Here is a 27090-nt window from a genome sequence, read left to right as displayed (position 1 = left end):
AAAAAAAAATTCTCAAAGATTCAGGAGCGGAATGTTAATTTATTTCCCTGCCCTCTTTCTTCTCTTTACTTCCTATGGCAATACAATTTTTATGTCAATTGTTCATCCATTGAATCCAATGTCTCACTAACAAAAACCCTCAAAATATGTCAGTAGTTTTTGGGATTGTTTTGACAGCTAAATGTTACTATTTTGAATTTAAATGTAGGCATGCCTATCAGATTTACATAGGAAAAATTTGGGCAACTATTAGGTAATAGCAACTTTAGGTTACAATTTATTGACATCTAGTTGTAATCCAGACTTTTACAGCCCACATCTAGTAGTCCTAATGATTCATTTTATAATTTCAAAGACCATATTTAGCTTACAACTTCCCCTTACCATTGCCTCTCTAAAAAAAGCTCCTGCCAAAATGGAAACCAGGTTTCAAGGAATATGGCCATTTTGCTATCAAATCCAACTCTACGCAATGCAGAAATACTAATTAAAGCATTCCCAGCAGCTAGAAAGCCAATAAAATAAAGTATTGCTTAGCATTGCTTCTGACTCATTGGCATGATGGGGCAGTTTTTCTGAGAACACTAGGCTCAGGCAGACCAGCAATGCATTCAAATAGCTTGTATACCATGAACACTGTTTGGAATCTGTAACATAATAACAATATATTTTTTTTGTGAAAGATCCAATTTTGAATTTTAAGAAATAGATAAAATCATTAAATAAATTGAAACATCAAATATATATCATTTGAGATATTTTAGGAAATTCTTTTACCTATAATTGCTAATCTACATGCTTTATAACTTAACTCTTTCTCCAACATGAGAGGAGATGTATTTCATCTTATGTGATAAGAGTATAGTACCATTTGTAAACGTGTTTAGCACTGATTATTTTAAGCCACTGGTTAACACTTGACTTTTCATGTTTCTTCATTCAAATTTTCATTCTTATTTATATACTTAAATATTTATATACCTTTTCCACAAGGATCACAGTTTACCAATTTTAAAACATAAACTAAAGCAGTTAATCTTTAGTAGAAGATACATATATTAAAAATGCACAGGAGAAAAATTAAAAAGGATGCCTCCCTCATTCATACTAGAATAGCCTGAGTACAAAGATGAAATTTCAATAGGCATCTAAATAATGTATTTAGGGGGATGGGAAGAAATAGGTCAAAAGTGGGAAGTATTGCTGAGAAGCCAGCCTATGGTAATCATAAAGTGACAATACCCCAAACAGTTGAACTCACAGAAAAGTTTCAATTTTAGTAATTAAGTTATTATGCAGGTATCTAGAGGTGAAGCATTAAAACCAGGAACACACAGAATCACAGAACTTCAAATCTATTTACCCACAAAGACAACTGTAGCTAGACAATCTGCTTAAAAAAGTGCAACCAACCAGCTAAAGCTGATACTACTCATAGGCCCAAAGTTTACTTGCACTGCCAGTGACAATAACTTAAGAGTATTTTAAAATATGTATCTATTCCTTCTGTGGGATTATAGTAAGCTATAGTAAGTATAGAACAGATTTCTCATTTCCCATAACTTGGCTCCACTCACTCATAAGGTTTTTAATCCTGTCAGATTTGATTTATCAGCAATTTATCAGTATATCCAGATTCAGAGTATCCCTGTTATGGAGAAATATGCCAGCATATTAATGGTACCTGGCCCTAAACTGCTTTATTTTTGTATTTATAAAGTTGGTTCCATTGAGTTTAATAGAATATACTTCCTTATGATAAATCTGCAGCTTTGCACTGTTGAGCTCCAACATTCAGTGCAGGTTCCTATGTCCCTTGTGACAGACATTTTCAAGGTGGAAAGTCCACTTTGGAATAGAAAGATAACCAACTCTTTATGTCATAGCCTCTGGTGCTACTAAATGTATACTGGAAAAAGATGAATTCAGCACAAATGCTATTGTAATTTTTAATATTTTTGCAAGTTATGCTAAAATCAACACTTTAAACTTGGAATATAAGATAATATCTTGGCTCATCTGAGTTAATGCAGCTTCTCATGTTATACAACAAATATTAGTTGAATATAAAGAATGGATTAAAACAGTTTGATTCATATTGCTTTGGTGAAATCTTCAGTTCATAGGAAACCTTCTGCCTCAGCACAATTTCAACCTCATCTGTTAAAGTTTCAGACTGAAAGCTCTGGAAGGCCTCAGTCTAAAGGTGTATTTCTCAAACTTGGCAACTTTTAAGATGTGTGAATTTCAACTTCCAGAATTCCACATCTTAAAAGTTGCCAAATTTGAGATACACTGATCTAAAGGGAGTCCACTAAATTTTAACAATAATCATATTTGCCCATCAGCATGTAGCCTCGGTCACAAAGTGACTACAAGCCCTTGACCTTCAACAGCTCATTTAGTGACTGTTCAAAGTTACAAAGCAAGGCACTATAAAAAAGGACTTATGACCATTTCCACACTTATTGACCTTTGCAGTATCCCCATGGTCACGTGATCAAAATTCAGATGCTTGGCAAGTGACTCATATTTATGACAATTGCAGTCCTGGGGTTATATGATCACCTTTTGTGGTCTTCTGACGAGCACTCTATGGGGAAGCCAGTTCACTTACCAAACATGTTACTAACTTAACTCCAGTGATTCACTTAAGAACTGTGACAAGAAGAGTCGTAAAATGCGGCAAAACTCACTTAACAAACGTCAACACTTAGCAACATAAATGTTGGGCTCAATTGTGGTCATAGGTCAAGGACTACCTGTACACTTAAGATACACACAGCGTTACTTCTGAGTCGTAATTTTTTTTGTTCAAGCATGACTCTGCGATATGGTGTTAACTGTTTAATAAGCATGTATCTAAGAGCTCCTTTAGCTTTATGGTACCTCGTGAAGCACTCACGAGTGAGGGCAAAACTGCAAATGAATACAGCTGGCTCTGGCTTGCAGGTGCAGTCTCCAAATTCTTCCTGCTCCCCCACCCCACCCCACCCCGCGTGCAACTGTGAACGCGTAGAACCCTTCCGAGCCCGGCGCCGAACTTCCGTCTTCCACCTTACCACTATATCCTACCAGCAACACTACCCTCATCTCGCCCAATCCAAACGCTTTTCTTTGCCAAATAATAGAGTAGACAAGAAAAGCGGGCAGGGCTTCCTCCTCCAGGAACTGCAGTTCTCTCCTCCCATTGGCCCACTCGTTATCTTTCTCTGTTCGGGTAGGCTGGAGGCAGAGAGGGTGGGGCGAAGGGAACCGGGCGTGCCTTCTCCGCTCCTCGCGCAGAACTTGCAACTTTGCGCGCGCGCCTGTAACCGCCTTTGATGACTCAGTAGGGCGTGGAGGTGGCAGCGGCGTGTTTGGCGCGGCATCGCAGCAGCAGCAGCGTCTCTCTCAGCGGCCGTGGCTGCGCAGCCGCCCGCCTTGCCTGGCTCTCTCCTCCTTCGCCTCCGCCCATCCTCGCGCGCCAAGCTCCAACCCTTTTCCCCCTCTGCTTTTTATCGCTCGGCAGTTGTTATCGCTCGCTCATTGTTCCTGAGGAAAGAGCCCGGAGGAGACCAACATGGATGACCCGGACCAATCCCCCTTGATCTCTTCTACCACGGCTGCGCCAGAGCAGGACCGGCGGCAACCGCAGCAGCCCCTTTTCCAGTACCAGTTTGTGAGGGACCCGGAGAACGAGGAAGAGGAGGACGACGACGATGAGGACGACGACGAAGAAGAGCTGGATGACGAGCAGCTGGAAGTGAGGGAGAGGAAGCCCGCCGCTGCGCCTCCGGCCCCTCCGGCGCCCACCTCCTCCCCACCGCTGGTGGATCGGGGTGCCTCGGGGGAGCAGCCGCCCAGCCCGCCCCCATTTCCCCAGCCCGCTTGGGTCACTCCCCCCGGTGTCTCCACCAGCACCAGCCCTGTCGCTGCCGCCTCCAAGGACGCCCCTACGGGGGAGAAGGAAAGGGAGCCCCCGCGCAGCGCCCCGCCGCCACCTCCGCACTGGGAAGAGCCCCGCGCACCCGCCATCCCTCCCCGGAGCGCCCCGCTGCCACCCAAGCGAGAGGAGCCCTCGGTCGCCAAGAAGGGCGCCGCCCCAGGCTCTCCCGGTGAGTGGACGGCGGGCAAGCGGTCCAGAGGCGGCTTCCGGACGCTGGTGCCCCTTTCGGCATCGCCCCGCACAGTCTAGCCCGCTAAGAAAGGCAGCCCAACGTATCTGGAGGAGCGCCAGCTGGTGGAAAGCATTCCCGGAAGATGTCCGAGGGGCGTGGCTGGGGGGGCTTTGTGATGAAGGGATGGTCGTGTAAGGCGCTTGAGGCCAAATTGTGTGTGTGCGCGTACAGGGCGGGGACCCAGTAAGTAAGTTGGCGTGGCTTTACAAGGCCCTGAAATACGTGCGGTGGGAATAAAGGACTTTGAAAGAAAACGGCCGGGGATGTGAGTATCGGGGAGGTGGTCTTTGCAAGTACCGTTTTCTTTGTGTGTTGGGGCAGAGGGGATCGTCGCCGTCAGTCGAACTGGGCAAAGCAGCTTGTAAAATGAGGGTGGATTGGTAGCAGTATGATTCAGAAAAGGGTTTAAGAAGTGGAGAAAGATAAGAGATCTGAAAGGAAAGAAAAAAGGGGAAGCATGCTTTGTGGGTGTAAAGATTTGGGGGGGGGGGTCAAGTAGTTATTAGGTATGTGGTTTAAGCTTGTGACCATGCAAGGAATTAGTAGAAATTGGAAGTGGGTCATAACTCTGTTCTGGTAGTTACCTAGGAAGGATCCTCTGAGAAGGAGAAGAGACCTTTTTTAAAAGGAATCTTGGAATTTGGATAGGATGTTGTGAGGTTTATAGATTATTTGCTGGAAGTGTATTAAGGTTTGTATTGTGGAGATTCTGCAGTGAGAAGATGGGTGTGGCAGGAGACTTTGTGGCATGCAGTGTGCTTTGTCAAAGCAGTCTCATGCAAGGGAGATTTGCTGGTATATGTTACTGTTCTGCTTGAAGTATAGTTATAGGCTGTTGTAATTCTTATTTATTACACCAAATGGCAGCTTTTCCTTTGTGTCTAGAGTCCGTTAACATTTTTCCTACCAGAGATAATGTATGCAGTCTTCAGGAATGTATATGCCAGTGTTGTAGAAAACAATAAGGATGTTATAGGACTAGTTCTGTCTGCCACAGTGATGTAATCCAGCATGCTGGAAGAATGCTCACAAAGAGGGAAGGTGGAGTAATTGCTTCCCCCCCCCCACGTTTTGATGCTTAACCATTTTAATGATCACAACTGAAAAAGGCTGAATCCCCCCCAATTCTTTTTTAATTCTTATTTCTTAATTCTAATTCTTATTTTTTAATTCTTATTTCTCCTTCTCCCTCCCCCCTTCACCCTTGGATTAGATGATCTTTATAGATTCTAGAAAACTTTTTTTTAAGTCTGTATGTGAAGTCGGTTCTTACTGTCCTGTGTAGGCTACTGTATGTAGCTCTGCAAGGGGGAAGGTTTTGCAGGCTGACTGAAGCTTCAGGCTTCACCAGACTATTGTTACTGAAAGCCCACCTTCTCTGCCCATACACTGGATTAAGAATCAGTGAATGATGGCTCTAATTCTCCTATAGCAAGCAGTATGTGAAATGAGAACTTCCCTTTCTGTATAAAAAGCTAGTAAATTAGCCTATTTTTTATCATTATCTTGGCCGTAAACAGACCACTATGCAGTATTTTCTTTGTTTCTTTAAAAGATGCTTTTGTATTAGCAAATTTAATTAAAAAACCTATACAAATAGATATTTGGTAGACCGGGTGCCTCACCCAACAGATAAGATATATATCCTCCCTGGTTTCTGCTGACAGAAGTAAGGGGGAACCTGTGGCTCAAAAGGGTAATACAGCTGCCTAACATGCAAGCTGCCCAGGTTCGAATCCCTGAAGGGTGTGACTAGCTGATGAGGGCAAATGAACCTGAAATAGCTATACTAGTCTCCCACTAACTCTTTGTCAGCCACAAAATTTTGAATTTATAGTGTTCACAGTATGTGAGGTCTGCCTGCAAAACATGCTCCTAGATTGGAGCAAAAGCAGAACGCCCAACAGATAAGATACAAAATAGAATATAAATATGTACATGTGAACATCAAAAAGCATACCATACTGTGACACTATTAACAAATGGAAGAAACTTCCAAAATAAGTGTTAAATACTAGCAATTAAATTGAGCAAGAATTAATAGTTATATAATAATAGCCTAAAATCATTTTAAAAATGATAGACATATGTTTTTGTTTAGAAGTCTTCAATGATCAAAAATCATATAATTGCAAAATACTTGTTTTAAAGTATAGTTTTTAAGGCATACTATGTGTATTTGTAGCACTATAGTTATTAAAATCTCAAACCACTGAATAGGAATTGCATAATTTCAAGTTCAGTTACAAATGAAATTAACTTCTCTTAGTTATAAACTTGACACCCTGAAATGAAACACAGTAGCAAATATACTGATAACATAAATATTTGTTGCAGATTTTTCTATATAGTAGTGGAAAGCTGAATAAAAATCTGTATTTGTAAATATGAATGGAAGTTGTCAGATTCTTTAGCTGCTTAAGGGAATAGCAACTTTTTTGAGCTGTGTTGAAAATATGTCAAACGGTTAGGCAAGATATTTCCTTTGAACCAACTTTGATCTTTATAATTTCATATCCATGTAGATTCTTGGAAATAGTATATAAATGGCTTAATATGCTAAGATTATATTTTACTTCTCTATTTAGCCTCCACCCTTGTATTTTTCGGTGGTCACCTGTTCAAGAATTAGGTATTCATCAGACATAATCCAGCTTAGATTTCAGATAACATTGACCAGATGTCACTTGCTGAGACAAATAGTCACACTCACCTTGATTTAAATGAAGATAGAAGCATGCTTATACAGCTTCTCAGTTGTCAGTTCCAACTATCAGTGAGGATTAAGTCTGTCATACAACAGGCTTTCCTTTGTACAATTTTGGTCAGATAATTTTATTACACTTCCCCTATACATTTAAAATTGGGGATTTGAGCTAATGCTTTTTACGAGTCATATTTTCATTATGATAGAACAATTTGTAAGGATAAATCTTATGTTATTTTGTGAATGTATTAGGATGAGAAATATTCTGGGAACCAAAATGTAAGAGAGAAAACAAGCTACTTCAAATTCAAAGCAAATAGAAAATATTCTTTTAGTTCATTAACAAGAAATATTTGGAAGTATAACTTGCAATGTAGTGAAAAACAATATTAGTAATCTTGGAATAGCTTTGGAGGGAAAAGCTTTCATTCTCTTGAAGGCTTTAATTGCTATCTAACTAGCAAATTCAATGTGTTGGATAACATAGGTGCTCTGCTCTCATAAGACTGTATTCTCCTGGGACAGTTGAACGTTTCTGTAGCAACTATTGAGTTTTAGGTGAGGATTTTTTTCCTTGATATATATATAATGTCCACAATTGCAAAATAGTTATTACTATACAAATCCATATGAATTTTGTACTGGTCTTTCAATGGTTGATAGCAAATATGCAGATTAGCCCTGGAATCTGCAAATAATTTGATTTTAATTGTTTTGATAATGTTTTTTAGATATTTGTGTATAGAGCTTGCTATTGAGAATCTCTCATAGCTATATAGGTCAAGCTTTGCTGACTTCCTTTCATTTGTTCCTGAGGATGCAAAGCTGAAGCTCCAGTTTCTAGAAAATTAATCCCAAGAGAAGCTTCCTTTTACAGGATATTTTTAACCTTTGTTTGAAAGCTTCCACCTCATAATCTCACAGAATTTCTCAATATATTCCTGATCGGAAGATTTTCAAAATGAACTGTTTCACTTGACTTTCTGACAAGGCTCTTTCCAAGGTATCCCTGAACGATGCTATGGACAGGGAAAATTACAGCCTGAGATCTGTATGTTTTTCTCTCCAAAATTCAACTATTTTTTTTCTTCTACATTTATGGAGGTAGAATCAGTTTCTATTACTTTTGTTTAATTTATACCATTTATTGTTATTTTGGTTTTCCACCAAATGCATGTCTCTTTGCTACTATATACAGTATATATAAAAAGTCTACATACCACGTTTTCAGAAATTTTCCACTTTTAATATAACATATAAATTATACAATACAATTGAAAAACTAACATCTTTTAGGGCAGTGGTTCTCAACCTGTGGGTCGGGACCCCATTTGGGTTGAACGACCATTTCAGGGGGGGTCGCCAAATAACGCAGTCCGCCATTTTGTTTTCCCCTTTTCCTTAGCTGTGCTACTCCCTTTTATTCTATTGGCTTTTGAAAGCCAATAGAATAGACTCTCTTGAATAGAGTCTAATTCTATTGGCTTTCAAAAGCCAATAGGAATTGTCCAGGCTGTCTCTGCCCTGGTGAGCCCGCCAAAAGTCCCATTCTGCCATTCTGCAAACGGTGCTGCACCAGTTGAGTAGTCCTCGACTTACGACGGTCGCGGCATTAAAAAGGTTGAGAACCTCTGTTTTAGGGGAAAATAAAAATAAAAAATTTACAATAATGTGATTCCTCCCCCCCCCATAAGTAGGGATGTGGCTGTGTTTGGAATTAACCAATCTCATTCAAACTGAAGTTAAATAGTAGGCAGCACACACCTGCCATCAATTAAAGAGAATCTGATCAAACCCATATAAACTTCAGTGGTTCTACTAGGATTTTTTTGACATTTATTCAACAATTACAGCAAAAGCCATGGTCTGTAAAGAACTTACAAAGCATCAAAGGGACCTCATTGTTGAAAAGTATCAGTCAGGAAAATGGTACAAAAATATTTCCAAGGCATTGGATATATACAGTGAAGACAGTCATCATCAACAAGTGGAAAAAATATGGCACAACACTAACATTTCCAAACACTGGATGTCTCCAAAATTGACAAAAAAGCAAGAAGAAACCTAATATTTTGTTGAAGATACTTTTGAGTTTTATCATAGCATTCCAGTCTTTTGAGTTTGTCCCAAAAGCCATCTGTCCCAAAAGCCATTGAAAAGATCTATATGCTGATCTAATAAATATAGTGTATGTGTAAAATTAAATATTATATAAGAGTTCTAACTTTTCATTGCAAATTTTACAGTCCCAGATTTTATTTCTTCATTCAATTTTTCCAAATTACACAATATTTTTTCTGTAATGGCTGGTCAAATGGAGTAATAAATATTTGTAGGCTTATTTTTAAGCTGTCTTTTACGATAATGTAAATGTTTGCAAGAGTGGAAGTTTATGTGAAAGATAATTGCAGGATGTTCATCATGAATAATAAATATGGGCTGTGCACATTAAGAAATTAATATATTTCTCTAGCCATCTTTATGGAAAGAATTGAAGAAATCATTTTAAAAACAATATTACACAGCTGCCTTAGGGCTTCATTGATAATTTCAATAAAGGATTACACTCAAGAATTCCCAATATCATTTCTTGGCTACACTAAACACATTTGTTAAAATATACAACAGTTTTTCTATGCCCTGTGTCTAACCTTGGCATAATAGGGGTGGATAGCAAAATGGTACTTTATATGTTCTAAGAGTCTGCCTTTTTGGACAAGATTATTGACTATGTTATATGTAAATATGAAATTCTAGTACAGAGTTAACATTGTATTTATTATGCATAGTATTTGGAGGCAGTAAATCTAAGATCAGTCCTTGTAAATTTGGTTTATGGATAGACACAGAAGTTTGTACTTTTATATTTTTAATAGAGTTCTTTAGACTTTGTTAATATGATTTTATATAATCCTTCTAAATGTGTAACAGAACACTTATTTTGAAGATTGTATCCAACATTAACCTTAATTTTGTATCAATTGAAAGATAATGTTAATTTTCCATAAACAATAGCATTTCATGAAATTTACATGGCAATTTGCCAATTGTATCAATCTCACATTCTCTAGGATATAATATGTAATGAGCTTTACAAATTACAGTACAAGAAGGCATAAAATAAGATCAGTATTTCCCTAAATTGTGGGTATGGTAGAATGGTCACATACGGAAACTTCAGTAACTCAACAACATACACATATTTTCAAGATTATCTTTTTAGTCATCTTTCAAAGTTGTTACAATGCTCCCCTGCATTAAGTCTATAATTATTGACAATTCATTGTATAATTAGGGTGAGCAGAATAGCTTTCCTAAATTTCCTCATACTTTGCATTTTAAAAAAATACTATTTTGATATTTCTCATACACAAATGAACCGTTACATCAGTTTCTGTAGCAACTATATTATGCTATAGTAATATTTAAATTTATGCAACTTCTTGCCACTTCTTCGGTATATTCCCAGTGATTTCTTAAAGCAAGCAATAGCAGACACTTGTCTTGAAATCTGTTAAACTTTTGGTTGAGAATGCAAGTTCATATAGTGGTGCAACAATGTCTAAAATTGGGAGGAAATCACAGTTGGATACTGGGTCATGTAGTGCTACTGACATAAACATCAAATCTTTTCAGTTCCTTCCTCTCCACAAGAAGTATAGAAGTTTACAACATAACCGTTATTAAGTCCTGTGGGAGAAGCTAATTACATGTAGTAAGATTTTTATGAGCATATATTCAACCAGTGAATATACTTCATTAAAGAAATTTGCAGCATTTAGTTTTTCACCCTGTACCTCAAACTAAACTTACATATTTGATGATCTCAGTATTGGCATGATAGCTAGGACTCTGGAAAGAGGAAGCAATTAGCCACTCATAAGCAGCGTGAACAAACAGCAAGAAGGGAGCTTTCTAAGCAAAAGAAGGGAGGAGCGCATTGTCCTCTAACCTTTGGAGGGAAAACATTCCAAATGCTGTAAAAATATACAATAAAACTAGCTTTTACAGTAAAACAATGGCAAGAATGCTCAACTTGCCGAAATAGTATATAAAAGTAGAAAGTGAAAGGAGAAGATAATGTTTTCTGATTTATTTCAGAAGAGTCTAATATATGATAGCAAAACTTGTATGCTCTCCTATTCTCAACAACTGATGGTCTGCCTGTTAGGTATAAAAAGTACTTGTTCAGTGAGTTGAGCTGTTGCTTTCAAAAAACAAACCTTTCCCACTGAAATAAAGGTGGTTGGGTTGCAGATGCCCATAAAGGCAGTAAGACATGTGGACAAGACCTTCTGGAATTAGACACTTGTCCTGCTCCTGAGTGTAGCTTCCTCAGTATCACAACATGAGAGAAGGAAGAGATCATTTCGAAATTGAGAGAAATGTTTTCATAGGATATGTTAAGAGAAATGTTTTCATAGGATATGTTAAGATCCAATTTTTGATGATGAGCTCTTATCCTTGGAAGCTGAAGGCTTTTGATTGTGGGTGATTTGCTTGCCTAGAAGTATATTTAGGCAGCTAACATTTCATACCTAGCAGGCACGTCATGGCAGGTTGCATGCCTGTCACAAACCCATCCGTGTTTCAGTTTGCTTATACTTCTGAGTTGTTTTGTCTGGGCTGAAGAAGAGACATAATGATAGCATCAATAGATATTTTAAATATCTTATTACATGCTTAAAACTTTTTAATTTTTAAAGTGAAGTAGTACCTTTTCTCTGATCTATTAGTGACTCTCAAACAATATTTTGGGAATATCTTCCTTTGGGGAATTGATCCTATTTAAATTGCACGTGATACTACAGCAGTGCAAAAACCTGTCAGATGATGTTAAAATTTGTAGATTATTAAGTTTTGGGAAACTTACCTATTATAAGAATTTCTTATTTTGGTAAATCATTTAGGGGTCTGTTTTTTTAAATATGAATTCATTAAAATTTGCTTTTGCACATTCTAAGATACTAGTTTATGTTTGTAGTTCTGTATAACCCATTTAATTTTGCAAACCTTTGTGGATGCAGTTCATTTGGATATATTTTTAGCATATATTCATGCTTGTTTGCACTTTTGTCCAGGTATTCTTCCCTTTTTAATTGGCAAACTGATTTGCAAAATTCAAAGAAAAATGAATGTAGAAAGACAAGTTTTTTATGTGTACTTCTTTCAACAGTGGTCTACTCCAGTGGTTCTCAACTTGTGGTCTGCGGACCCCTGGGGGTGCATGATGTCATCACAGGAGGTCTGTGAAGGCTTGAAGAAATATTGTGATTTAAATCTTTAGTTAAGTCTTAGGGGGAGGCTGTGGCAACAAAAGGTATTTAAAGGAGGTCCATAGTATAGAAAAGGTGAGAACCATTGGTCTAATTGATATATAATGCTTACCAGTTGTTCCCAACATTCTGTCTAACTGCTTGTTTTATATTTCTTCAAAAACTTTCTCGTAGTAATGCAGTAGTTAAAACTATAAAAAATTACACAGTAATATAAAGTAATAAAATCTGTATGTAGACATGTTTTAGTATATATTTTCAAGCCATAGTGCAATAACAAATGGTAATATTTTATTCTAATGATAAGTTACTTAGCAACTTGAAGTGTGGACTCCCAAGTTATTCCTGACTGAGTTTTAGTGGCAAGATTTTCAGAGTGATTCTTCTTAGGACTGACAAAGAGTAACTCATCTGGATTCACTGCCTAAGGAAGAACTATAACTACATTTACTTAAAATCATTTCATAATGTGCTTCTTTATTTTCACTACCAGATCCTTCTGTTGAATAAGCATAGGGATGACTGCTCAGAATAAAACTAGAATTAGTTCCTTTGCTTAATTAAATATTAAGAAATCAAAAGCTAAATAAAATTTGGTTTTTAGAAATTGAGGGAAAATTCCAAAATAAGAGCTGATATTTTAAAAGTGTATTGTACAAAATGTTATGTATGAAGGGAGTGTTCAATATAACATAAACCATTAATGACATGGAGAAATAGTTATTTTTAAAACAAATGTTTTTCAGCTGCTCTTCTAAAAGAAGTAGCACATAATATGTGTAAGAGAGTAAAAAATATTTTAGTTCAGAATCTGTGGAGTTGAATGAAACAACTATAAGCAGAAACAAGAATGTAAATGTGTTTAGGGAATAAAAAAGAGCAACTTTCTACTGCAATAATGGAGCAACATTTGTGTGTTTCTCTATTCCTTGAAATATGTAGTTGGAGTGGTACCTTTCTCTTTTTTGATCCCCATTAGGTTAGCCTTTCTAGCAATAGGATTTACTTAAATTCCTAACCAATAACAATACTTTTATGTCATAGCCTCATATCATGTGGTACTAAAAAAGTCAAAATTGACCTTGGAAATGCATTAAAAACTAAAACCATAATATTCAAAGTAACACAATATAGAAAAAAACCAGTTACGTTAAACAAATAACAATGGAGATAATGGGCATCCTTGTCTTGTCCCTTTTTCAATATTGAAAGTCTGTCAATCCCCCATTTACAACAATTTGTGCAGATTGTTGCTGATATATAGCTTTAAGTGCATATAAAAACTTATCCCCAAAATTCATTTTCTCTACCAATGAAAATAAAAATTGCCAATCTAGTTGATCAAAGGCTTTTTCAGCATCCAAAAATATAAAAGCCACAGGAATCTGATTATTCTTATCCAAATACTCAATTAAGTTTATGATTTGTCTTACATTATATTTCATATATCGCCCTGTTATAAATCCTGATTGATCACTATGAATCAAATCCTTCATGACCTGCATTAATCTATTTGCCAAAATTTTAGTGAAAATCTTATAATCAACATTTAACAATGATATTGGCCTATAATTCTTGGGCTCTGTGAGATCTTGATCCTCCTTCGGAATCAGTGATATAAAAGCTCTTTTCCAAGAAGGAGGAACTTGTGCTCCCAACAAAATACTATTAAAAAGCTCCTTTAATGGCTCCATCATTTCTTCAGATAAAATCTTGTAGTACCTCGACGTCAATCCATCTGTTCCTGGAGACTTTCCCACCTTTAACTGCTTAATAGCTAAACCAATTTCCTCCACAGTAATTAAACAATTCATCCCATTTTTTTGTTCCTCAGAAAGTTTAGGAAAATGTGCTGATTGTAAATATTTATCTATATCCAATCCCTTTATATTGTCACTTGAATATAATTTTGTATAAAAATCTAAAAAACTCTTTTTAATCAAATTTTGCTGAAAAACCTCAGTACCTTTATATTTTACTTTCTCTATAATCCTAGCTTTCTGTTTCGTAACTGATAAGCCAACCACCTCCCAGGCTTATTTGCATTACAAAAAGTATTATGTCTCATATAAGACAGATTGGTAGCCACCTGATCTGCCATCAACATATTAAATTGTTCCCTAAGCATCTTTATCGAAACCTTTAAGTTATTATCAGTTGGATTAACCAGCCTCCCCTGGTTGTATGATAAATATTCAGGCCAAATTTACTTCTGCTGCCACTCCCTCTACCCACAACACTAGCCTGATCACATTTTCTAGCGCCCACTTGTAGCTCTCATCCGCAGTGCAAAGGATTGTCCTAGTTGGCCTAGAATTCCTTTCCAGCATTACGTGAGAACAATGAGACTTAACCTATGCAACCAGGCAGCTGCTTTAAGAATACTGCCACTATTCACAAAAGGAAATACTGCCAGCGTAGCTTCTCTACTTAGGCAATAGTAGCTCTTCATTCCACAGAGGACCACAGATTGCTGCCACACTGGACTAAAAAAGGCACTCCACCTCATAAAGGGTATGGCTTGTTTGGTTTCCAAGGTAATGATTCAGAATGATTCACTTAACCATATTGCTTAGTGATGGAAGTTCTCGTTCTAATTGTGGTGATAAGTTGAGGACAACCTGTAATGCTTGTGGTAATACTGAGAGCTTTCAGCTTCTAGAAGCAGTCACTGACATGCCATTTGTTCAAATTAATTACCATGTCAATTGTATTCTCACTGGCTGCAGCCCATATAAGATTGTTGATCCTTTTATCATGAGTATAACCTTCAGGGATACAGGAGTTAATGTGCAGCAGTCCAAAATCCAATAGCGAACATGTAGCCAAACTTTCCAATTGAATATTAAATATCAAAATAACTGTTCAAAAGGAATTTCCTCTACATTATCTTAGGGTTTGTTGCCAAAACACTCCCAGCAGGTATATGGCAACAGTTATGACCACTTATAACTGCATAAAATGATCTGCCAGTAGCTCCTTCAATTTTTTCTGTTGCCACTGCACTACAGAGATCTTCAGGTATTTTATTTGTACTAACTTCTGGCAGCAAACCATTTACAAAAGTACTTAGTGGGCTTATGTTACCTTTATTGGTATTCAGTAATAATATGCCTTGCCTCGCTTAAAAATGGTCTGGTTTCTAAATAGTTTTTAAAGATCAAATTTATTTTACCTTAATGCAAATAGTTAACAGGTGTATCTTGGAAAGCATAAAGCAATGTAGCAATCAGATCCAAAACAAGTCATGCCTTTTGTGGTCTGAATGGTACACTTCTCCAAGGAACTCATGAAAGTCATAGTGAGGTGCCCATACCGAATCCAGAGAATCTCTGTTTTATATCTATATGCCTCTAATAGTATCTATTCTTGGATTAGAAGACAGTTCAATTAAATACAGTATATGAATGGATTTGACTTTCCAAATAAAATTGAGTAGTTGGATTGAATCAAATTTGTCTAAATTGATTTGATAGTGTGGAAGAACTTTTATATATGCATAATTTTTTAAAAATTGATTTGGAAATTGAAGCTGCTTTGACACTGAATCAAAGGACTGCATTGAGTTATCCAAACTAGTATGCACTCTTGTATTTCTTCAGCATTCTATTTGTGAAATAGTTGCTTGTCAGAATTGTTCAAAGATGTGAACTAAAATCTGGAGAAAAACTGATTTTTCTTTTCAGTATCTGAATTGATGTTGTTTTACTATTTGATTCAGTGTAAATCCTTCAGCATTGTTGTATATTACTATTAAAATGTTGAATTAAATGAAAATGCAGCAAGAATTTGCTAGATTTGTGAAAGAAGAAAAAGGATTCATCATTACAGATATGAAATTTCAATCTAGCATATTGCATTTTGCTTATCTTGCAGTTTCTTGACTTTATATTGACATTCTTGATTGTTCAATAACAAGTGATTCCTAACACAGTGATTCCTAAAATTTTACATTGCTAAATTCAGTATGGCATTTAATTTTACCAGAGATTCAATTATTATTTAATACGTTATTTACATATTAATTGGAAAAGGTAGAAGGCTAGTAAAAGTTAGGAGTCCTTATATCTTACCAGAGGCACGTACAACTCCATCCCATAAAACTCCTTGTGACTGGTAAAAGGAACTGAAATATTTATCTGCTTTTGTGAAGTCATTAGATACTCTAAAAATGCCTACATTTGATTTCGTTTAATGTAATGTGCTTTGTAAGAGTTCTATCTGACTGGTGATCCCAGATCTCCCTCTTATATAATTGATATCATTTACACTTCCATCTGATATAGAGCATGTTGTTTGTAGTACAAAACTGGAGACATAGTATGTAACTTCCATATTCACATTTTTCCTTCATTTCTCTTGTGTAAAAGATCTGTTAAAGATTGTAAACTGAATATTTCCTTCCCTTATTTCTTTTTTTGAAAATATTTTGTTTTCCATACTTATTTCTGCTGAGGTCATACTGTATTTGTTTTTCAGATGAGACACTTTTTGCTCTTCCTGTTGCATCTGAACCTCTGATGCATTCTTCTGCAGGCAAGTCATTTCAGCTAGCCTTTTGCATTAGAGTACGCCCAGTGTCCTTTGTATATTCCCTTCCCACTAATAGCATCTTTGTGTATTTACTAAAATTTGGTTTGGATCCAAGAATGTTAAATCTTCTAAATTTAATAAACATAACTTTGTTTTTTTTTTAATGACATAAAATAAAAATTCGGAGTGAATGCTTTTAAATTCAAACCACATTTTGTGAATTCTTGGACCCTTCTCTACAAGATGATTTAGGTACTGATAAGCTGTTTTTAATGTAGTTCCTGTTGCTGACATAATTAGCATTAACTATGTAGAATTAATGACATATTAGTGTTAGTACTGCTTGTTACTATAATTGTAGTAAGTTTTTTTCCCCTTTTTTCAGTTATGTTATATGGACTAGTACAAGTGCAAAGGTTACCAGTTTTTAAAACTGAAAATATGCTATAGGCTTGTGTTTTTTCTTCCATTTCCTTAGCATTAATTTTCTCTTTCCTAGGGTTTGCTTTTCACATTGTTAGTACTTATTCTGGTTAATGCTGAATAAGATTTCCCCTGAAGCTGATTAGTACTGAACATAGCTAATATAATACACATAACAGAAAAAGCAGGGTTATCCACTAGCCAGTCTCTGAATTATTGTTCAGAGATAGTATTTATATATTGACAACTTTTTTTAAAAAAAGGGGAGGATTAAGAGAAAGAATCACTACTCATGTCTGTGTTATGAAGCTTTTACACTTAGTACTGTTCTGAATTCTTCCAAGTGTTTATTATTTTGCATAGTGTTCACAGCTTCATTAACTTTGATTCTATTTTCTTAATCTTGCATGCTTCTTCTGTTAATCATTCTACAATAAGATTTGGGCTAGCCATTGTTTTGGAACATGTCATTAGCATTGCTTTAACTTTTGAGGTTGCTTGCATTGCTGCTAACTGTCCTTTCTGTCCACGGCCACAGACAAAGGTATGGACTTGCAAGAACAACTGGGTCATGCATGCTCAGCCAGGCAAGAAGATTTTGCTGCTGCCTCTCTTGATGCTACTGCTTCTCTTCCCTCCCTCTCTACTCTTTCAGTCAATCCTTTTAAAGAGTATGCAGCTCTTGATACATTATCAGATGAACTATCTGCAAAACATAGTTACAGTCAAATTGGAAGTGATGTGTTTAAACTTACTACCCAAACTGCACAAAACCCATTCCTTGCAGATGATGGCAATGAATTTGCAAATGTAAAATCTTCATATGCTGGGGATCATTCATTCTGCCTATTTCAGACTAAGGAACCATTGGATGCTAAAAGAATTCCCGATACAGAAGAATTATCCATATGCCAACAGGATTTGTCTCTAGAATCACCTGTTGAATTATTTGTAGAGCAAGATAAAAAAGAGTGTCTTGAAGAGGGAAAGCATGCTATCTATGATCATGGTGAAAATATAACTTTAGTTGATAATCATTATTCAAGAGATGAATATGCAGATTTAAAGCCTTTTGAACTCTCCTGGGTTAGTAATGAAAGTAGTAATTTTAAGGATGTATCTGAAAATGAGATAGACAATAAATTAGGAAGTATTGCAGACCAATACGTTGAGGAAGCTAAGGCTCTGCCTACCCACAAAATCATTGAAAAGGAGAATGAAAGCAGTAATGAAGATATTTCTTTCCCCAACACTCCAGAAGCCTCAAAGGAATCTTCACAGTCTTACATTACTTGTACAGAATTTGAATCATCAGAGAAAATTGAGAACAACATAATTACATCTCTCCCTCTAACAGAAGAAAAGGCATATGAAAATAAAACAGATGAGAAAAAGATAGCAGAAATGATGGACCAATTTGGCAGTACCCATATTGATTTGACAAGTGGCCAAGAACAGAAAGTTGATTCAAAGAAAGAAGAGATTTTGTTGAAGAAGGTCTCTGACACTAATGTCCCTGAAGGTCTAACTCCAGATTTGGTTCAAGAAGCTTTTGAGAATGAACTTCATGATGTAATTAGTCCCAAGATTGCTTATGAAACAAAGATTGATTTGGTTCAAGCATCTGAGTCAACACAAGAGTCTTTGAATGTTGCTGTACAGCTCTGCCCTTCCTTTGAAGGAGGGTCTGAAGCATCTCCATCCCCTATCTTACCAGATATTGTTATGGAAGCACCATTAACTGCAAACTCTGCTGTGGTTGGAGGGTCTCTTGTGCAGCTTGAAATATCCCCTCTTGAAACTTTCACTGCTGATGATGAATATGAGAATGATTATGAGAATGTAATACAGAAATCTGAGAAGCCTCCATCTTATCAGGAAGCAACAAATGTACTAGTAATCCAGGCAAAAGAAGTCATGGTTGAAGCTGCTAAGAAACCTGACAATGAGAGTAACCCGCCTCTAGAAGATTTAGATACTTCATATATATCAATTGCATGTGATTTAGTTAAAGAGACCAAAGTATCTTCATCAGAGTTCACAGATTATTCGAAAGCGAACATCACAGAGTATGTATCACAGCCTGTGCCGGAATACAGTGAGCATCTTGAAAGGTCCTCATTGCCATCTGACAAAAGCTATTCATTTAGTGGTCAACCAGAAATTAGTCTTGTGCAGAAAGAAGAACCTGTGAAAGGATCATTATTTGAAACAACTACCAATATTATACCAAATGGAGGCCAGAAAGAGACATATAAAGAAGTACAATTTTCTCTTACTGAACCATACTTGGAGTCATTCCAGCCTCAACTGGAAACTTCAAAAAATGAACCAACTACTTGGTGTTTGGAAGCAGAGGCTGCAGATCTAGTTAAGAAAGAAAAGACTCCACAGCAACGTATGGAAGAACTTGGTGTGTATACTGATGGGTTTTCTGTTTTTAAGGAACCCATCGTGAAAGAGAAAATTGTGCTGCCTGTACAGTCCTCTCCAGAGGCAGATGGCACAGTCCCTTATCAAGTTGACAAGCTGATGAGAAGTACTGAAGATACATTAAAGGAGAATGAAAGTAAAAAACTTTATGAATCTCTTCAAGCTGAGCTGATACCACCTGCTTACCAAGAAGTAGCACAGGACTTGTCTCTAAAAAACATACATATCAAATTTGAAGAGCAGGATCCTTCTTTGGAAAAATCTTCTGAAGACCTGAACAGAGACGTACATGAAGCAGCCAAGGAGCATTTTCTTCCAACTGATGTTACTCCTTTGCCCTCAGAGAAAAAAGTAGTCAGTGTAAGAAAGGAAGCTGAGAGCCAAGATGTTTCAATTAAAGAAAAGGAGAAATCCCTTTCTATGTTTTCATCAAAGCTGAGTGAGCCTTCAGGTAATTTGCTTTAACTTCTTTTGCATATCATTAACTATTTACATTTCTTCTGCATGTTATGTTTCTGTCGTATTTGTATTCATATTATACAACTCTTCTGAGAAAACTATTTAATGTTCTTTGCTTGCCATTGTTCTGAAGATAAATATCCATTTTAATTTAAGTTTCATCTTGATCATAGCAGAAAGTAGATGCTGCAGTTTAAACTGTCTTTGTGAACTTTTCCCAGCTTGATTCTCTCTGCATGCTTCCAACTTCCAGAATTCTGCTTGAGTATAATGGCTGGAAATTCTGGTACCTGAAATCCCAATATTCTTACAGGGAATTATGTGAGTTTTAAATCTGAATTTATTGAGATGCTGGTGGGCGTTAGTGCAGTGCTCAAATGCAGCTACATTTCATTATATTTATTATTGAAGCTTCTGGCCTATTTATTGCAATCTCATTTTGATATAGTGTATTTAGCTCTTCCATTTTTCATATCATGTTGAGTAGTTCATTAGAGAAATGATATGTAGTGGCAGTGCAAAAGGCAAGACCTTTGGTTTGGAATAAGAAGGAAAAGATTTAAAACAGCTATTGTTAAGGTCTTTATAGGTACTGTGTGGCTTTGTCTGGCATACTTATACAGGCCTGATTGTTTTGTTTCAGAAAAAGTACCTCACAGTTGGAAAAGCAGAAATAAGAGAGTACTGAAGCTTAACTAAAATAAAACTTTGGGGCATTTTATAAGTAAAGGGTAAAGATGATGGTTTAGTAAGATTAGCCTTTTTTTTAGCCTTATTTGTTCATTTCTTATGTTCAAGAATTTGCTTCTATTAGATCTTATTTTGGAAGAGGTTTTGAGAAATTTGTAAAATGGAAATATCATTAGTTTGAGGGTATTCAGACTAATGATATTTATGTTCATAATAAATATTTGATTGCTTGCTAAATGGATCTTTTTAGTTTATAGACTCTAAATGCATATAATGGAAAAATAAAGAATGGGAGAAAAGTTGTTACATTCAGCAATTCATGTGTATGGCTTGTAGTTGGAAATTGTATCCATTACAAATTGTACCCAACAGTCTATATGAGATTTGTTTCTAACAAGAGGGTAATTTAGTTAACAAGAAGGGTGTATTTGCTAATGTGCAATTTAGACAGTTATCCTGAGGATTATACATTATATTAAGTTCGAGACCTGGAGTTTTTTTAATTTTATATTTTCCAGCAGCCCTTCCTTTGGGTGTGTATTTATCAGCATTATCATAAAGATCTGGGATGATCTGTAAGAATTGCCTAAATATGCTGATTAGGGCAACTGTTGAGTAAAGTTACAGAATTAGGATCATTCCATAAATTGAAGAAACAACCATCTTTTGACATTTTTAGATGTGAATAGAATTGATGGCATTACACATTTTATTTTGTTGGCTATTTGGTTCCTCATCCAACATGAAATTCAGAACTTATCTTAGCATTAAGCAATATAAAATGAAAACCACAGCTACACAATATGGTATACTGTGAAACAATATCAAGTTAAGTACTCTTTTACATCTGTTATTAAAGCCAGCTATATCTTGCCTTTTAGAATACAAGCCCTTTCAGGTGGCTTTAAAAATCTTTAAAACACATGCATATACATAACAAGATGAAATATTCTCATGATACAGCTGATGTACAGCTTTTCAGCAGAACAGATAGAACAGGTTCTGCATTTTCATGTGCCTTATTAAGTGCCGTTGTGGCAGAATGATTAGAATGTAGTACAGTACTCACTGCTCACTCTAGGAGTTCAATTCTGAGTGGCTCAAGTTTGACTCAGCCTTCCATTCTTCTGGAGTTGGTAAAATGAGGACCCAGATTGTTGGGGGCAATATGCTGACTCTGTAAAACCACTTAGAGAGAGCTGTAAAGCACTATGAAGCACTATATAAGTCTGAGTGCTAGTCTTACTGTGTGGCAAGGTCCTGTTTTTTAAATTTTTATTTAAACACATTTTATGCAACTTTCTAAATATTAGTAACAACATACCTTAGATCAGTGGTTCTCAACCTTTTCTGTACCCTGCACCCCTAGAACGCTTCAGATATATTCTCACACCCCTTATAAAAGTTCAAAATAATGGCAACGAATTATGCATATACACTGTAATTTTGAAAACCTAAGTTTTTGCATCCCCTGAAACATCATCTCGTACCCCTAGTTGGGAACCCCTGCCTTAGATACAACGTGCTCATTTGAGATTCTACAACTCTTCAACATGTAACCTGGATTACAAACTGGAGGTTTTTAAGAAGAGACTGGACAGCCCTTTGTCCGAAATGGTATAGGGTTTCCTGCCTGAGCAGGGAGTTGGACTAGATGATCTCCAAGGTCCCTTGCAACTTTACTACTACTACTACCACTACTACTACTACTACTACTACTATTACTACTACTACTACTATTATTATTATTATTATTATAGTAAAAATGAAAACAAAGGAAAAATATGCCACTATGACCATTTCATTTGCCAGAGAAAATTAAAATTTAATGTGGAAAAAAAACATACCATTTCCCCACAAGGTCTCCTGTAATAGCTGTCTTTTAATGGCCTTTCTAAACCAGAGCAAGGTTGGAACCAATTTAATTTTAGGGGGGAATGCTGTTTTTCCTGAATTGCATTACATTGGTCAGCCTACTAGCTCTCTCTCACAGACACATACCCCAGGGCTTCTGCTGTCGGCTGTCACCAAACTTTATGTAGCACTGTGTCCTTCAGAGACTATATGGAAAAGGATGCTCTTCAGTCTCTACTAGTTTTTTTTTAAATAATAATAAAGGAGGAATCATCCTAACCTTGGACAAGCTATTCCAAGGTAAGGGGAATGCAACCAAGAAGGTTAGGGGGTAAGAATATGTAGCATGTCTTTTCAGCGTGATATATTGGGCTGGAAAATTTATCTAGAATTTGACATAGTTACAATTGGTGCCATAAGGATGTTGTAGGATTTTACCTGAACTTTAACTTGGCTTTAGTACTAATTTGCAACCAGTGCACCCCTCACAATATCAATATCACTTTGCTATACTGGTTTCTATCAGCCATAAGCAGGCAGTTGCATTCTATACTATCTGTAGCTTTGTCAAGGGCAACCCATATAAAACAAATTGCAATTGTATAATCAGAACATGACAATGGCATGAATTAGTGTAGTCATTGTCTCCTTGATCCAAAAAGGTTGCAACTATTGAATGTGCTGAAACTAACCAAAGGCTGCTGTTATGCCCATTTCGCCAAGAGTGACTGGGTAGCATACAGCAGATTTAGGGAAAAAAACTTGAATTAGAATCTAATTAGAATAAAACAATAAGAAAAGTTTTTCAGAAGATGTCTTGATATTTAAAAACGTAGATGTTACTCTGTAGGCCAGTTGCCTCAAGAAATTATTGTAGGTATTTTGAAGGTATTTTGTCTATGCACAATCCTTTCCTACTTCCTGTTCAGCAGGGACTTCTACCTATTTCTGTTGTTGCATTGATTTTTTTTGCCACAATGTAAAATTTTCCATTGCTAAGCCCTATGGTGCATGTGCATTAGGTGAAAAGTCCTATGAATTCACCAGAAAACATCATGCAGGTTCTCTAAATTGTTCCATGATACCATTTTAATGTCTGATTTCTGTTAAGTGCCTATGTATGCTTTAAAAAAAGGATTTTCAATTATCTGAGAATTTTACATTGAACAGTATCCTGAAACTGTGTGCCCGAAACTTGGCAATTAAATGGCTAATTCTTGGAAAGGAAAAATTATTCATTCATTTATTAGATTTCTGTAGTCATCCTCTTCAAATATATGACTAGGCAGCTTGTAAAATTAAAATAAATTTAAAAATGTGAAAAATTGAGTATCATTTGTCTATAATAGTAGCTATCATTCTAAGTTTTGGTAATTTTCTTAAGAAAAGTTTTTCAGAAGCTGTCTTGATATTTAAAAACGTAGATGTTACTCTGTAGTCCAACTGATTAATTGATCAAAATGCGCTGCCAGGTGTTATATTTTGCCTTGATATTTAGCTTTCGTACTGTGTATAATTATCCTTCTGGCCTTTTTGAAAAAAGAATAGATTATTTTCAGAGTTAATTTTAGTTAAAATGCTAGCTATGTTTTTTCTACTTCAGTAAAAATGTCAACCAATCAGATTCATTTCAGTACCAATGTATAATTTAGGCCCTTCTTAATTAATATTTAAAAAGTATCAATTAGGCTCTTAGAACAAAAACAATATATATAGTAAGAGGATTGCTGTTTTTAAAACTTGGTTTATGTGTTGAGCCATGGAAACCTGAAACCCAGTTATATGTTCAAATGAATTTTGCTTATATTGCCTGATTGAAACTAATTTCATGTCTACTATAAACTGGGTACATCAGTTTTGTAGAACAATGCATTTAAAATGTGGAGGAATCACTGCTAGCTGGAGAATATCATTGCCCTAGTTAAAAATGGGCTATTAAGATCATAATTACAAAGAATGAAGAAAGAGCTCTCACAAGGATATAGAAGCCTGGCTTCTAAAGCACTATATTTTGTTGAAAAATACAAAAAAAATCAGCATGATCTCACTTCTAATTAATGTTATTGCCAGCTTTTCTTTGCAAGGATAAAGAATTCATTAATTACTTATTAGTTGCTACAAGATCATTAGATGTTTGACTCTAACTTTGTTTAGAGTTCATCAGTGGGGTTAAATAGTTTTAGTATTTTTATTTGAAATGCACTTAATATCTAAGTGCAATGTAAAGCATAAAAATATAATGCAATATAGACCAAGATCAGCAATATAATAATTTAAAACTATAATCCCAGTTTTGCTATAGTTTACAGGTAGACAATATAATTTATATATATTATGAGCCGAGGTGGCGCAGCAGTTAGAGTGCAGTACTGCAGGCCACTTTAGCTGACTGTGTTCAGCAGGTCAGCGGTTCAAATCTCACCGGCTCAAGGTTGACTCAGCCTTCCATCCTTCCGGGGTAGGTAAAATGAGGACCCAGATTGTTGGGGGCAATGTATATATATATATATATATATATATATATATATATGCATTGCTTACTGGTGTACACCGCTTAGAGAGTGCCTGCACTTAAAGCGGTATATAAGTCTCATAAATAAATAAATAAATAAATTAAAATATTTAAAGCAGAAGAGATTTCACAAGCTTTAATTTATTTTATATAGCCCTTTTATTGTATTCTAACATGTATTCTGTCTCACTTTGAGCACCATAGTTTAGTAAGGATTTAGACAAACCAGAACAGTGTCAAAGGAAGATGATGACGAGATTTAAATCGAAATGTTATGAAGAATGATTGAAGGAATTGGAAATGTTTATTCTTGAAAAGATTGAGTTTGCGAAGAGGGTTTTTGATAATACTCTTCAAGTGTCTAAAAGGCTGTTATCACCTAGAAGTTGACAAGAAGTGCCCTCCATTGTTTCAAAATGCAGGTACAAATTAATGGATTTACATGTAAAAGAAAGGACTGAATCTTAATTGGGTTTCAGTATAGAATCTGGCTCGAAACTATTTAAGTATCATGTGCTTTTGGACAACTTGGACAAATGCAACTTTTATATAGGCTTTCAGGTTTGGAAATTATTTCACACATGTGCTCTTATTCCAGATTTCTACTGGGTGATTATTAATTTGATCCATTAATTTGGCTGTGCCTTACTTTGAAACTATTTAAAAGCAGGCTACAAATACTTAAATAGTTCACCTAGAATTTTGAAATTTCATTTACTTTAGAAAGTTACAAAAATCTAAAGTAGACAACTGATGCCATCTTCTGTTTATAAATGAAAAGTCATCTTTTAATTTTTTTTCTTTACTGTTGAGTAGTTCAACATTTATTTTTATAAAATGCCCTTTTTACATATACGTTAGTGTTACTAATTAAGTACATATCCACAAGATGACTGAATATATATACATATACATCTAAGTTTCTAACAAGAAAAAAGTCTAAGCTGAGGTCTGATGAAGCTTAATGTTAAGATTTATGAGCAGTTTGCCTTTCTCTTGGCCTTTTTCTCCTTTGTTGATTCACTGTACTTATATAATACATACGCACTTTTCAGGCGTAGAAGAAATAATACTGAAATAATATTGCAGTGAGGTTTTGTGTGTTAGAAATATGCTGCTTTAGCTGCCTTAGTAGTCCGTTTGTCAGTTTATACATGTCTAAGTTTAAATGTTCATCCTCAATATCGATTATATTTTTCTTTAAAAACATTTCTATGAATACATATACTGTTTCATGTATTTTACACAAGATTCCAAACATTCTCAGGAAAGTTCTGTCTATGTATTACAACATCAATGTGTCCGTCTCCCCCACACCACTGGATTTTTGTACTATCAACAAGTAAATGGTTGCAGATTGAACTGAGGAATCAGTAGCCTAGTTACAGATTGTACTGCGTCAGTCTGCTTCACACCCAGAAGACAGTCAGGTGATTTAAGTCCTGCAGCAGTTGTGCAGCAAGCGAGAGACTGCAGACCTCTGCTGGAGGAAGCTTGACGTTTCATGTCTCAGTGTTTTATTTCTCCAACTGCAGCCTTTCCACTGATATGCATAAATTGATAAAGAGTTGAAAGGGCAGATCCACTGTGAAGAGAGATGGACAGTCAGATGAACAGTTGGAAGGATAAGGGTATTTGCAGTTTTACTTCTATTTTCAGTCTTTATGGTGCTATGGGTTGACTTCTCTACAAAAAGCTTATAGTATGCATGGTGTAGGGGTAAATTTGTAGCATATGTGATGGTAAATTTAGGTGGAAGAAAGATCATTTAAGAAACTAATGCTAAATATGGGGGAATGATTATTTGTCTGACTGCAAATGTTGTAGTGGATTAAGCCTTGTCATCTGACAGCATTGAACAGCTTGTCTTTGGTATGCCCGGCTGAGCAAATGTCAGGGCCAGCTTCAGTTTAGCTGATACATTAGCTCTGAAAGAAAATGGCTTTGGCTGGGTTTTTTGTCTATTAAATGGTGTTTAATGTAATACTTGTCTTGTGATTTTTTATTTTTCCCATACAGCATAACCTCTCCACTTTTTTTTTT

General features: G+C 36.0%; 1 protein-coding gene across 4 annotated transcripts in view; it reads left to right on the top strand.

The window, feature by feature from the left end:
* The first annotated feature begins 3307 nt into the window (after window positions 1-3307).
* RTN4 (reticulon 4) overlaps window positions 3308-27090 on the top strand; it is a 40425-nt gene continuing 16642 nt past the window's right edge. The window contains exons 1-3 of one of the 4 annotated variants that reach the window (XM_039344341.1): window positions 3308-4097; window positions 16623-16679; window positions 17638-19983. In XM_039344341.1, coding sequence (XP_039200275.1) covers window positions 3563-4097; window positions 16623-16679; window positions 17638-19983 — 2938 coding nt within the window. In that variant the 5' untranslated portion in view covers window positions 3308-3562. Of the gene's footprint in view, window positions 4098-16622; window positions 16680-17637; window positions 19984-26483; window positions 26679-27090 lie in introns of those variants that run through there. The other 3 variants (XM_039344342.1, XM_039344343.1, XM_039344345.1) reach the window with 3 other exon arrangements.

Source organism: Crotalus tigris, unplaced genomic scaffold (assembly GCF_016545835.1).
Source record: "Crotalus tigris isolate CLP2741 ecotype Arizona unplaced genomic scaffold, ASM1654583v1 scf7180000017903.3850313, whole genome shotgun sequence".
NCBI classification, from domain to species: domain Eukaryota; kingdom Metazoa; phylum Chordata; class Lepidosauria; order Squamata; family Viperidae; genus Crotalus; species Crotalus tigris.
This window is presented reverse-complemented; position numbering and strand designations above follow the sequence as displayed.